The sequence below is a fragment of the Octopus bimaculoides genome, chromosome Z (genome assembly GCF_046866305.1).
Source record: "Octopus bimaculoides isolate indiv1 chromosome Z, ASM4686630v1, whole genome shotgun sequence".
Lineage (NCBI taxonomy): Eukaryota > Metazoa > Mollusca > Cephalopoda > Octopoda > Octopodidae > Octopus > Octopus bimaculoides.
The window spans coordinates 28,249,367-28,262,730 of NC_142944.1; the positions used below are offsets into that span (position 1 = coordinate 28,249,367).

Consider the following 13,364-nt stretch of genomic DNA (forward strand, 5'->3'; position numbering starts at 1 on the left):
ACATTTGTGTGTGTGTGTGTGTGTGTGTGTGGCTATGTATACACCCATGTCTTTGAGAAATAGTTTATAACAATGGCATAAGTTTTAGAGGAGCAGGTAATGTTGATTAACCATACCCTTAGTATTTGACTTGTACTTAATGAAAAATTAAGGTAACCCAGGTGGAAAATACAAACTAAGGGACATAAATGCAAAGCATTCTAACTACATTAGTTCACTTTTCATTTAAAAACAAGCTGTTATAAAAGGATATTAGAAATGATAATTGCCCCCCCCCCTTTTGTTATTATTCAATCCATGGAAGAAATCATAGAGTGCCATGGGCTGTAGAGAGGTAAGGCAAAAGTCTGTTTGTGTGGTCATTGGCTTGTTCAGTCCATATGATGCTGATGTATACATCTTCCATTTTTTCAGGATTAATAAGTCCTAGCCATATAGTTGGTATCAATTAAATCAGTTATGTAATCCTTTGTCAGAATTTCCTGTTTATTTGAATTTAGTATTATCAGAAAGGTACTATGTTTTATGCATAAAAAATACATGGGTGTATTAGACACTGCAATTCTAGCTGTGCATATTCAGGAAGGAAAGTTTTTAGTGCATTATAAGCATGTAATGTAGGTCCAACTCCACATATATCACGGTGAATTTTTGAGACTTTATTTTTTTTTGCAGAAAATATGTTTTATGTGTCATCAAATACAGTAAGTGAAATGGCCAAATGTAACAGCATTGTACAGTTGGCTGTCTGGGCCAATATACAGTTCTATTTCACTTAATGTATACCATGAAAACCAATACATAAGTTTTTTTTATTTTTAAACTTATATCAAAAATCATATTACTGATATTTTATGGTTTATATTGTATTAGCTTTTTTTATTTAAAATTTATGACATATAGTGCGTTTATTTTATTTTTAAAAAATTTTTATTTGTAAGTGATTACTGCGGTATATATTTATGCCATCACATATTTATTAAAAGATTACAAGCATTTTTCTATTTAGAATCAGTTCATGTAATTAAACTTTTCTTTTTAACATCTAGGTACATCTACAGGAACAAGTATCTTTAATAACAAACCATTTGGTACTAATAATGCATTAAACCAAAGTACTAATTTCAATTTTCCAAATACTGGGGCCATTCCACTTGGAAATCAACCTAAGCATTTTGGACTTACCCTTGGTGCTAGTTCAGCTGGTAAATATTGCTTTCACTTTCTAAAGTTTATAATAAATATTGTTTTTGTTTAAGTATAGAATAATTCTTCCATGTCTGATTGTTTGAAGTTCAAATAGTTAACACCAACCTGGTTTAGCCCTTACACTTGCCCTCCCACCCAGGATTTGGATGTCATGGATAGGTTTGAAGTAATGATTTTGGTGTAGATTTTAGAAAAATTTAAGCTAATTCGTACATAATCCAAATGGAAGAGGGTCATTGGTGCTTAACCCCAAGTCAACTGTGATTGAATAGTCTAATATATAACTGTATATATGAGTATGTCACTTTAATGTATATCAGGAACCATGTTGTTTAATGCAGCCTTTATTTAAGAAGGAAGGACGAGATTTGAGACAGATTTGGGTTCTATATCTAGCAGGTCAAACAACTGTATAGGGGTTCCCTTGAATGTAGATTTATATCCAGCTTTAGCAACATAACTTGGTTATGAAGTCAGTTGTAGTTAGGACTATTTTGCTTGCTCTTTGTGAAGGATATATGATGCAATTTTTGGGGGAAAATAAACATTATACAATAATGCAGTTTATATAGTAAGGGGTGCATTAAATGGTCAGGTAGTCAATTTATACAATAAATAATATTTACTGTCTAGAGAAAAGAGAAGGAAAGCAATGATCATTGAGTGAGGTGTAGAATAGATAGTTTCTGTTGTAGAAGTCTTAAAAGTGTAGAGTTCATTGTGGCAATAAAAGCATGCAGGAAGAAGGTGAATTAAAAGGCTGATTTTTAGTGAAGTCTATTTCATTTGTAAGATCACTTCACCAAGAGAAAGCCCAATTTGGTAAGTAGTTAATTAATTTGTTTCTTAATAATGTTAAATATTAGTGTTTTGCCAACTCTTGGAAGATGCTGGATGATATGAAAGCTAATTTGTTTCATGGGAACGACTGGAATGAAAAGTGACCTTTTTTGCATGGTGTCGGTTGTAATATACAGGAAGTTAGTTTAACTTGGTAACTTGGATTTCAGATGGAACAGTCAGTATAGGAGTGCAAATATTTTAAAGTTGTTCTGTATTTTTTAAATTTTTTATTCTTTTATGCATTTTTTGATTCAATTTCAGGACTAGGTTCTACCTTTAATAATACAGGATCAGGATTTAATCCTGGAGGTAATACATCTACTCTAGGAAGGTAATTGAATATTCTATTTTAATTTCAAATTATGGCAGTAACAAGCAGATTAGTTAATGGTAATTGTTTTGCTTCAAGTTATTGATGTTTTTTGTAGGAAGATGAGGGTTTTGTGTTGACTTGGGTTGCATGTTGATTTTTATTGTCACATCATTTATGAGGCCCAGCATTTTAAAATTCAACCTAGCTTTTTCTTCTTGTTCTTTGTTTTTAAATTGTAGATACTTTTTAATAGAAAAAATTCTGATATCATTTCTTTCTTAAATTACTTATTCACTACCTTATCATTTAATCTTATCAATATACAGGATTACACTTAATGCATGTATAGTTGCTAGGAGTGATGGGCTAACTTGTATCTTTGTCTGCTAACTACTTGTAAATGTGCTAAAAGCAGTCTTTTCATTTTGTCTGTGTTACAAGAAATTTCTTGACCTAACCCTTTGCCTGTCTCGTGTATCACGATATACAGAATATATTTCCTTCATTGTATATGATACACTTTCCCAACTTTTTTCAGTCACTAGGGTAACTTAGGACTTATGAAAAGAAAGATTTATATTGCTCAGAATGTATGAAACAAGAGCTAAAAATCTGAAAACAAACATGGACATTTAGGATAAACTTATGAAAATGATTTGGACTGGTAAAGGATTGATGCAGACTTTGTCCTATTCACCACATGAAACGGAACTTTCTGAAAACCCGGATCTATAAACTGTATAATCCATGTTGGTTCATTATCACTTTTTAAATGAATAATTTCATTATTGAATTCTGTTTTGTTAACATTAAATCATAAGAAATATATATTATTTACTGGGATATTGGTTTATTCTGTGTCTTAGTAAATAATATATTTTATTCTAAATGCAGGCCCATTACATTTTCAACAAACTTTAATATCATATTTTCTACTCCTAAACTGATGGTTGAATAGATAAGAGTATGCGTTCAAAGTGTTATTAATGTGCTTTTCTATACTTTCTGTCATATTTTCCGTGCTATATACAAAAATATATTAGCTATCAATTTGAAAATAATCCCTGGTGACCCTGTAAATAAAATACATCTCAAAGATTGTTTACAGAAGATCTATTACCTCTGTTACTATTTTTGATGAAGTGATAAGGAATTTAAAGAAGTCACCCAGTTACTTCTTGTCTAAATTGAGCCAGTAGTTTAATTGTTTTCATTTGGTGAAATGACTGACCTATACTAAGCATAATATAAAACCAGAAAAGCACTCGGAGAGCGCAGACCTCTACCATGCAACTCATTTCCACCCATATACACGCATGCTGAAAACCGCCCAATTTCCCAAACTAACACTGGCAAAAACAACTTCCTTGGTGGGGGTAAAAAAAATAATAACACGGCCATATGATTTTAAGAAAAAAGAACCCTTTAAAAACAGGAATCATCTGAAACATTTCACAACTATCAACATCATCAGCAGCATTGTCATTGCTTCCACTTCAACCAGATACACTGCCATCAATGTTATCATGACGGTTACCTGAAACAGTCAGTTTCACCACCACAACCAGTATAACCACTGCAATACCACCATCACACAACTAACACTATCATCAACACCACTGTTACCACCATCACCTCACCATCACACATCACATCGCTCCTGTCACCATTATAACCACCAATACTATTTTATCCTCCTCCCATACTTATCTTGACGATCGTCATCATGAACACTGTCTTTAAACAGCAACGCCACCATAGGTTACGTGAAAACTGTTTTCGAGGGATATAATCAAAGAAGATAACATACTTCATGTAAAGTAAATATAACAAATGAAAAATCCTTCAAGAATCCATAAAAATTACCGGATCACTACCAAAATGTCATCATCTGTTCCTTGTCTCATTACCAACTTTTCCTGCAAGTTTTATCAAATACCATTCACAACTATTTGAGTTATTTTGCACACAGACAGACAAATCAACGCCAATGCAAACATAACCTCCTTCCTTGGTGGTGGTAATAATATATAAAATAGATATATATAAAATTGAGTTCTATTCTGTGTTTAGCTTGTTATTTTATACCTGCTATACATAGCTGGTATAGCCATTGTAAGTCTATACATTATTGTGTGAGTGTGTGTGTATTTAATTACAAATTTTATGTTCAATTTTTTTTCTCAGCCATGCTTTGTCCCTTTCTGGATCAACATCAGAACAAGGAAATTTGCAGCAACATTTAAAGCTTTTAACTCATAACCCTTATGGAGATTCAACTTTATTCATGAATTTGAATGACGTAAGTAGTTAATGAAATTCCTCAGCCTCCCTCAGTCTAGTTAATATTAAGTAAATAGTTGCAGTAAATCATTGTAGCTAAAATGGCAGTTTGAAATTAGAAATTTTGGAAGTGTTTAGAATATGAAGTAATGAAAACTTAGACTTCTGAGAAATGAAATGGGAGGCTAGTTTAAAGAAATGTGGTATTTAGTTGCAAGGGGGAATTAGAGTTGATGATAATTTTTTTTTGCAGTAGATAAATCATTGGGATGAGGATTTATATTGGTTGGGCCATGTATTAGATTTTAGAATAAATATTGTATCTATGTTACCCTTAAGCTTTACACTAAAAATTATATTCCAGTTGTTATTCTCTGGGAAATTATGCACCTTACTTCATATAGTTATGTGGTAGCTAAGATATCTTCAATTGTCAAATTTGATGGAAATTTGTTTCATGCTACACATGCTTTTTGTTTTTATGTTGAAATTTCATATTTCAGAGTAAAATCAAAACCGAAGATGTTCTTAAGCCTACTAATCCAACTGCACAGAAAGCTGTATTGTCTAGTCACTATAAAGTAGGAACTCGTCCACTGGCCAGAGCTAAACCAAAATCGCTATTACCCTTGATTTCAAAGAAAAAGGTAAGTATAAAAAATTCTTTTAATTTTTGTGTGGACAATACTGGTGACAGTTGTGCACAGTGCCAGTGACACGTAAAAGGTGCCCATGATGGTGATATGTAAAAGGCACCCACTACACACTTGGAGTGGTTGGTGTTAGGAAGGGTCTCCAGCTGTAGATTCCTAGCCTAAATGGGACTGGAGCCTGGTACAACTCTCTGGCTTACAAACTCCAGTCAAACTGTCTAACCCATGCCACCATGAAAATGGCTGTTAAATGATGATATTTTTGCAAATACTTGCTTATAGTATTTGTTTTTATAAGTATTTGTATTATTAAACTTTTCTGAAAATATATTAAATCTTACCTTCATTTTGAAATTGTACCTATACAGTATTGATTGATATTTTTCTATTTCAAAAAGATGCAAATATTTGATGGTTTGGATGAAGAAGATGAATTTGGGTTCAATGGAGAAGATTTTTCATTAAAACGAAATATTAAAAAACTTGTTGTCAAAAATTTATCTACTTCAGCAAAGACAAGTTTTAACAGTAATACAAAGACAAACAGGTGAGTAATTGTGTATGCATAGCACACTTGTTTTCTTGCATTCAAATTCTCTCTCTATATCTCAACAAACAAACAATCTGCTATGCATGTTTCTCTTCATCTCTTCCTCCATCTAATTGTTTAATTCTTTTATGCTTATTTTCAGTTGGCTTTCCAGTAACACTGTGTCTTTCAATTCCAGTGAAAAAGTGATAATGTAAGTGGATTCTCTTTTAATTGATCTTTCTTTAAAAGTTCATTTGAAAATGAAATTACTGAATCAAATTTGCGTTTCTGTTAATTTATTTTTCTAAGATTATGTTGCCCGGAAAAAAAAAAAGTAGCATCATTTACAATAGATAACTTTATCTAGTCAGTTTATATGTACCAATTTAAAACCAAAACAGATATGAAAAGAATTTCAAAGATGGTCTATAAAAATTATAATTACCTTTGTTCTGTTTTCCCTATCTTCAGAAACTCTAATGGCAAGGATGAAGAAAACAATACATCTGATGGCACGCAGATTAGTTCTTGTACTGAACTGAAGTAAGTTTATCTCTCTCTCTCTCTCTCTCTCTCTCTCTCTCTCTCTCTCTCTCTCTCTCTCTCTCTCTCTCTCTCAAAGATAAGTCAATTTAAATTTATTGCTGAATTCCTGATGCTTGGAAGAATTATGTGTGCTAAATATTCCCAGCACTTTATAAACATGCAAGAAGGGTGGGTGTGCATTAACTTTTAAAACTAAAATATATGCCAAAAGTTACTCATAGCAATTGCAAAACATTTTTGGGGTTTGTTGATGTTAGAAAATTCCAAGTAAGCAAAATTTATAGGAACCTATAAAATAAAGTTTTATTGGAAAGGTACATGTATGAAATGAAAATTTCAAGGTTCGTTGACAGCAAACATTTTTCTTGCATGTGTGAGATGGCAAACTTTTTTCTTCCTAATTTTGCAGCAACATAGCCTAACTTATTCACTAACTTAATGAGAAAATATATTTTATTGGGTATTCAAAACATCTTAAAATTACAAAAGGCAATCTTCATGTCCAACTTAATGTAGATATTTTATTAAAATATTGTGTTACTTCTCATATAGTGCATAAAAGCACTCTTATTTGTATCATTGACAGACAAGAATTGTCTGCTACAGCTGCCAGAACTGCCAGATCATGTGATTTTGCCCTGTTTCGGATTGTCAGTGGCAGACGTCCAGTAGCAACATAACAACTGAATCTCACTATAAAATACCAATGTTTTTTCAGGCACTGATGTCACAAATAACCAGCAGGCTTATCAAAAATAATTAATAGCTACAGAAGCTGTATTAATACTAAAAGGAATTTTTATGTCCTATTTAACATGGATTTTATATTTTAAAAACACTGTATACTGTATTATTTACTTAGAGAGGGCCTTTCATATGGACTCATGATGCATAAAACAGGTTGAAATCACATGATCTGGCAGTTTCGGTGGCTGTGGCAGATGATTCTTGTCTTTCATTGATATAAATACATGTGCTTGTATGCACCATGAGTCATGAAAGGTCCTCTCTATGTAAATAATTCAGTTGTTTTAACAAAACATGTTAAGTTGGACATAATGATTGCCTTTTGGTAGTAATACTGTCTCTGTTTCTATTTATTATTAAAATTACATTTGTGGATGAACTAGCATTATTAGTTTGTATTATATGAAATAAGTATTAATTAATAAATGAAAGCAATATGTAATTTTTGTTGACCTCTTTATAATCATAAACTATTGGTGACATTTTCAAATTGATAGTCTCTCACCAGAAATTTGTTTAAAGATGTCATCTCAAAAAAATTGTTAATGATTCAAAATTTTATCAATTTAAAAAGTAATAATACAATTTTAAACTATTTTTTAAAAATCTGTGAAGTGAAAAGGAGAATGAGTCGGTTGATTCTAACCAAAACAGCACTCAGGATAATTTTAACAATAATGAAACAGAATATGAGGTAAGTGAATTAGAATTGTTTTACTATCTCCTTCTGCATCAGCCATGTATTGCATTTCAAATTTAATTCCTTAGGACCTATTATTTATCTCTGCTTGTGAACTCAAAGCAGATTTTATAAGTCTTCACTAATAAACATTTCTCATATAAATGCACTTCCCAATGCTTTAATTTTAGCAATTAACTTCAAGAAGATAATACATTTTTCAATTTAACCTTTAGTAGTGAAATGTAAACAAGTAATGAATATTGGAATAAGTTTACCAAAAAAAAAAAAAATAAATAAATAAATAAGCAGTTTGGATATGATGATTACATACAACAAAAAAGAAATCTAAATCTTAGTGACAAAAATAATTTTAACTAAAATATCTAGAAAATTGACCATATGGATGAGTGTGTATGTATGCATCAACATAATATAAGCACATTGTGTGTGTGCACATGCGCACGCACACACACGCACACACACACACATCTTACCTCCCAATTTGCATATGAGTCTGCAATACCCTCTTTTTCTTTACTTCATAACACTGATTTTGTGAGCAGTATTCTTATAGAGAAAGCCCCCCCCCCCCCCTCAATCTTCGCTTTCAGCTTTGAGGCCCACTAATTTCAAACTACACTTACCTGGCAGTTACACTTTGTTATACAAGTTCAGTGACATTGCACATCCAGTGGAGCATACTGGCTTCATTTCTTTCAAGGCTTTGCATGTCTTCTACAGTCACAACCCATATTTAGCTGCTATATATAGCATAGCTGTCTGTCCACAGGCATCATACAATCTGCCTTTCACTCTGAGGGAGAAGCCCTTTGTTACCAACAAAGATAATAGCTCTCTGAACTATTCCCAACCAGTTCTTATTCTAGCAGCTATGCTTTCAGAGCAGCCTCCTTCACTGCGAATTTGCTCACTTAAGTAATGGAAACTGTCTGCTACTTCTAAGCATCTCTCTGGACAGTTGTGAAAACTTACTTCCTAGACATTTTTGGACTGCACATCTGCCACACAATGACTACTTTCTCTGTTAACTTACCTTTAATACTGCTCACTTCTTATGCATTCATAGCCTGCACTAGGTATACCTTATGGAATTTCTACCTACCCTTTTTCTATATATTGAGCAGGGCCAGTGCCCTGAAAGGATTAGTAATTTGTCTGCTTTCCTGCTTATAAGTACATTTTTCTTGGCTAAATTAACTCAAGGAACTCTCAAGGGCAACTAGTCATCCCTTTGATATGACCTGAAGAACTGTGATAAACAGGAGAGGCCTGGAAACTAATCTTTGAACTCCTACCTGTGCACTAAGTTTTTTGATATACTCATTGCTGATTTAGCTTCTGCATCCTATCAAAGGCTTTCTCCGTGTTGACAAATGTCAAATACAGAGGATGATTTTTTACGAAATGCTTCTGCTGTTGCCTTACAAGGAAGATGGCATTGGTTGTGCTTCTTCCTGGCACTGCATCTCATCTATCCTAACTCTCTTCCTAATTAGTTGAGCGATGATCCTTTTTGTAACTTACCTGGTCCATTAATTTTATACTTCTGTAATTACTTCTGTTGAAGACATCACTTTTACTTTTGTAACAGTTGACTATAATGCTGTTACACCAATCGTTGGGTAAGATACCTTCCTCAATAACATGATTAACAATATGGGTGACTAGGCATAATCCATTTGGCCAGATAGATATTTTAAGTATCTCTGGTGATTCCTGATGGGCTAGCAGCTTTCTTTGTTTTCACATTCTTAACTGTTTTATCATGCTACTATAAACTTGGATAGCTGATCCCTCTATAGGAAGACTTTCTTTTTCTCTTGCATTTTCTATATTTAGAACCTTTCACACTGGCACTTCATGAAAGTTACAGAGAGGGTCATAGCCCAGCTAATTAGGGAGGTAGTTTAGATGAGATGCAGTTTGGTTTTGTGCCAGGGAGAAGCACCACTAATGCTATATTTCTGGTAAGGTAGCTACAGGAGAAATACCTAGCCTATGATAAACTTCTGTACATTGCTTTTGTTGACATGGAGAAAGCCTTTGATCAATATGAAAACTAGGGATAGACGAGTGGTTGGTGAGAGCTGTACAAGCCATGTACATGGATGCTGAGAGTAAGATGAGGGTTGGCAATGAGTAAAGAATTTAAGGTACAAGTAGGGGTTTGCCAAGGATCAGTCCTCAGCACCCTCTTGTTCATCATAGTCCTCCAGGTAATAACAGAGGAATTCAAGACAAGCTGCCCCTGGGAGCTCCCTTAAGCTGATGACCTTGTTCTTATAGCTGAATCACTACCAGAACTAGAGAAGCAAGGCCTAGAATTGAAGGGCCTTAGCATTAACCTAGTAAAAACCAAAGTCTTAGTAAATAGGAAAGCAGACAAATCACACATGCCTTCAGGTAGATGGTCCTGCCTGATTTGTAGAAAAGGCATAGGTAGAATCTCCACAAGATGTACCTAGTGTAAGCTATGAGCATATATGAGGTGCAGCAATATCAGAGGAATGTTAACAAGCAAAGTTTTTGTGTATGGAAGGTACACAGGTACAATTAACATTAAAAAGTGACAAAAAATAGATTCCATCACATTCCAGGGGAGAAAACTAGAAGTAGTCAATAGCTTCCGTTACCTAGGTGACCAAATCAGTAGCTAAGGTGGATGCTCTGAGAGTGTAGCTGCTAGAATAAGAATAGGCTGGGCAAAATTCAGAGAGCTCCAACCTCTGCTGGTAACAAAGGGTTTCTTGCTCAGAGTGACAGCCATGCTACACGACAGTGAAACATGGGCTGTGACTGCTGAGGACATGGGTAGGTTGTAAGAAATGAAGCTAGTATGCTTCACTGGATGTGTAATGTTGGTATGCAAGCACAACAGAGTGTAAGCATCCTGAGAGAAAAGTTGGGCATAAGAGGCATCAGATATGGTGTGCAAGAGAGAAGACTGCACTGGTATGATCATGTGATGCTTATTTACAGGACAGCTGTGTGAAGAGTTGTTGCACTCACTCTAGTGGTGGAGGGAACCTGTGGAAGAGATAGACCCAGGAAGACATGGGATGAGGTGGTGAAGCACAATCTTTGAATGTTTGGCCTTACAGAGGCAATGACAAGTGACCAAAACCTTTGGTGATTTGCCATGCATGAGAAAACCTTTCAAGCTAGGTGAGATTGTAGTTGTGGCCGATGCCAGCATTGTGTATCTAGCCCTTTAAGAGCACTCTTCAATTGTTGGGTGATGTGCTGTGCTTGTGGAGACCTGTTGACCTGAGTGAAATTGTAGTCATGGCTGCTGCCAGTGCTGTCTGACTGGCATGTAAACCGTTTGAGTGTTGGGCCTCATGGAGGCAGTGACTAGCGACCGAGACCTTTGGGGACATACCATGCTTGTATAGATGTGTCAAGCCAAGTGAGACTGTAGTTGTGGCTGATGGCAGTGTCAGGTGAATGACACCCATGCCAGTGGAATGTAAAAAAAAACACCTACTACACTCTTGGAGTTCTTGACATTAGGAAGGGTATCCATCTGTAGAAACCTTCCCGAATCAGATCAGAACCTGGTGCATCTCCCCGGCTTATGAGTTTTCAGCTAAACTGTCCATCCTATGCCAACATGGAATACAGATGTTAAATGATGATGATGATGATGATGACTTCAATGCCTCTTTCTTTGCAGAATCACTAAGTGCAAGTGTACCATCATCCATTCCAGCACACTACTCTCCTACACCTTCATGGTTTTCTCTGCCATACTGTCTTGCAATGTATGTACAGGGTATTTGTGTTAAATCTGCCAATTTGCATAAAAGGAAAGAAAAAAAGAAGCAATATGCCGTCCAAAAGTAAAAGTATTTAAAATTGATCAAAATATATCAACTAGATTATCTACTCAAAGAAACTGCTCTCAGCTTTCACCATAGCCTCAAGATGGCTCTGGAATCTAGAACATGCATTACTCACTGTGTCCTTGGGAAGATCTTTGAATGTCTTGATCTTGGCCATCAACTAAGCTTTGGTGTTGCTGGCTGAATGGTTGGTGTTTTTCTCAACTGCATCCCAGTCAATAGTCTACGAGATTACAATTGGGAGAATTAGGAGTCCAGAAATTGAAGTTGGTAAAATTTTAGAAATTCTCTGATAACCACTTTTGACTCTTTCTGGAGGTATGGCAAGGAACCAAATTCTGTTGTCACACTTATGGCCTTCCAACAGCAACCCTCGCCAACCAGTGACTGATCACAATCTCCAGCAGCTTCAAATGTCTGTCTTAACTGAACCGAGTGCTGTCACAAAGAATTGATATTTGTTTATTGAAAATTTGTGACAAACTATAGTGTTTTGTTCTATTGTTCTTATCAATTGGAAATGTTTGTGTATGTATGTATGTATTTATGCCTACAAACATTCATGGATGTATGTTTACTTATGTGTACGTATATATGTGCAGATGTGAATGTGGTAGAACTTTTGTCTTCTCAATCAAATGGCCTCAGGTTCAGTTCCATTTCCATTGCACATTGGGCAAGTGCTTCTTGCTATTGCCTTGGCCCAACCAAAGCTTTGTGAATGAATTTAGTAAACAGACTTAAAAAAGCCCAATGTGCATGCACATCAGGGAGGAAGGAAAACAATTTTTTAAAACTGTAAATGAGTCATTTACATTTCAAATATTGTGCTTGTGTGATAGTTAATATATTACATTATAACTAAAAATACAGATAAACTTCAAAAAAAAAAAAATGTTAGAAAATGATGTTAATATGACAGACATGGGCTTATAAAATTCTCCCCAAAATAACAAAAAAAAAAAAGCCTTTTCCAGACATTTTTGCTCCTTTTACATTATGAGATTAACAGATAACCTGAATTATTTCATTGAGATACAGCACACTTATGTATGTATGAAAGTTTCAATTCAAAAAATTCTAAAATTCACTTGCAAAAGATTCAATAACATGTGCATTGATTTTTCCAACCAACAGAATGTAAATAAATGATAATGGAAGGGATTAAAGTTTTTTGCCAAATTTGGAGTGTTTAGAATTTTTTAAAAATAAACATAATCAAGGGTGATTTGATTTGAAAGGTTTCAAGCAGTGTAGGAATGACAAATGCATGTGTTATCAAGCAAGTTCATGTTGCACAGGATGGCATATGTTTAAAAAAAAATATCTGATAGCTGTTTTCATTAATTCATTAAATGATATGAAGACAATTCTGAATATATTTAATTTTGGTTGAGGCATTTTCAGCAAAATGCAAAACTTTCCATAACTTGAAGTTTTTTGGTTTTGGAGTAATAATTTTGTCTCATTCTTTAACTGACAAGTATCTCCCTCACTAAAAAGCTAATTATCTTGTAATGTTGAAAATTACAAAAATAATTTTACTATTGTTCTAGATTTTCTCCTTTTTTTTTTTTTTTTTAATAAATCCTTAAAATTTCTATTTAAAACATGTTGCCAGCTTATGAAAATACCTTTTCATGAGTTGTTTTCCAGTTTCAGAGTTAGTTACTCTTCTAAATGGTAATGT

General features: G+C 34.1%; 1 protein-coding gene across 1 annotated transcript in view; it reads left to right on the forward strand.

The window, feature by feature from the left end:
• The window catches only part of LOC106867789 (nuclear pore complex protein Nup98-Nup96), a 64,712-nt gene that overhangs the window by 17,074 nt on the left and 34,274 nt on the right, over nucleotides 1-13,364 (forward strand). Inside the window, exons 6-13 of the mRNA XM_089365319.1 lie at nucleotides 1,050-1,205; nucleotides 2,314-2,383; nucleotides 4,553-4,667; nucleotides 5,152-5,295; nucleotides 5,700-5,848; nucleotides 5,994-6,044; nucleotides 6,305-6,376; nucleotides 7,742-7,820. Coding sequence (XP_089221445.1) covers nucleotides 1,050-1,205; nucleotides 2,314-2,383; nucleotides 4,553-4,667; nucleotides 5,152-5,295; nucleotides 5,700-5,848; nucleotides 5,994-6,044; nucleotides 6,305-6,376; nucleotides 7,742-7,820 — 836 coding nt within the window. The remainder of the gene's footprint in view (nucleotides 1-1,049; nucleotides 1,206-2,313; nucleotides 2,384-4,552; nucleotides 4,668-5,151; nucleotides 5,296-5,699; nucleotides 5,849-5,993; nucleotides 6,045-6,304; nucleotides 6,377-7,741; nucleotides 7,821-13,364) is intronic.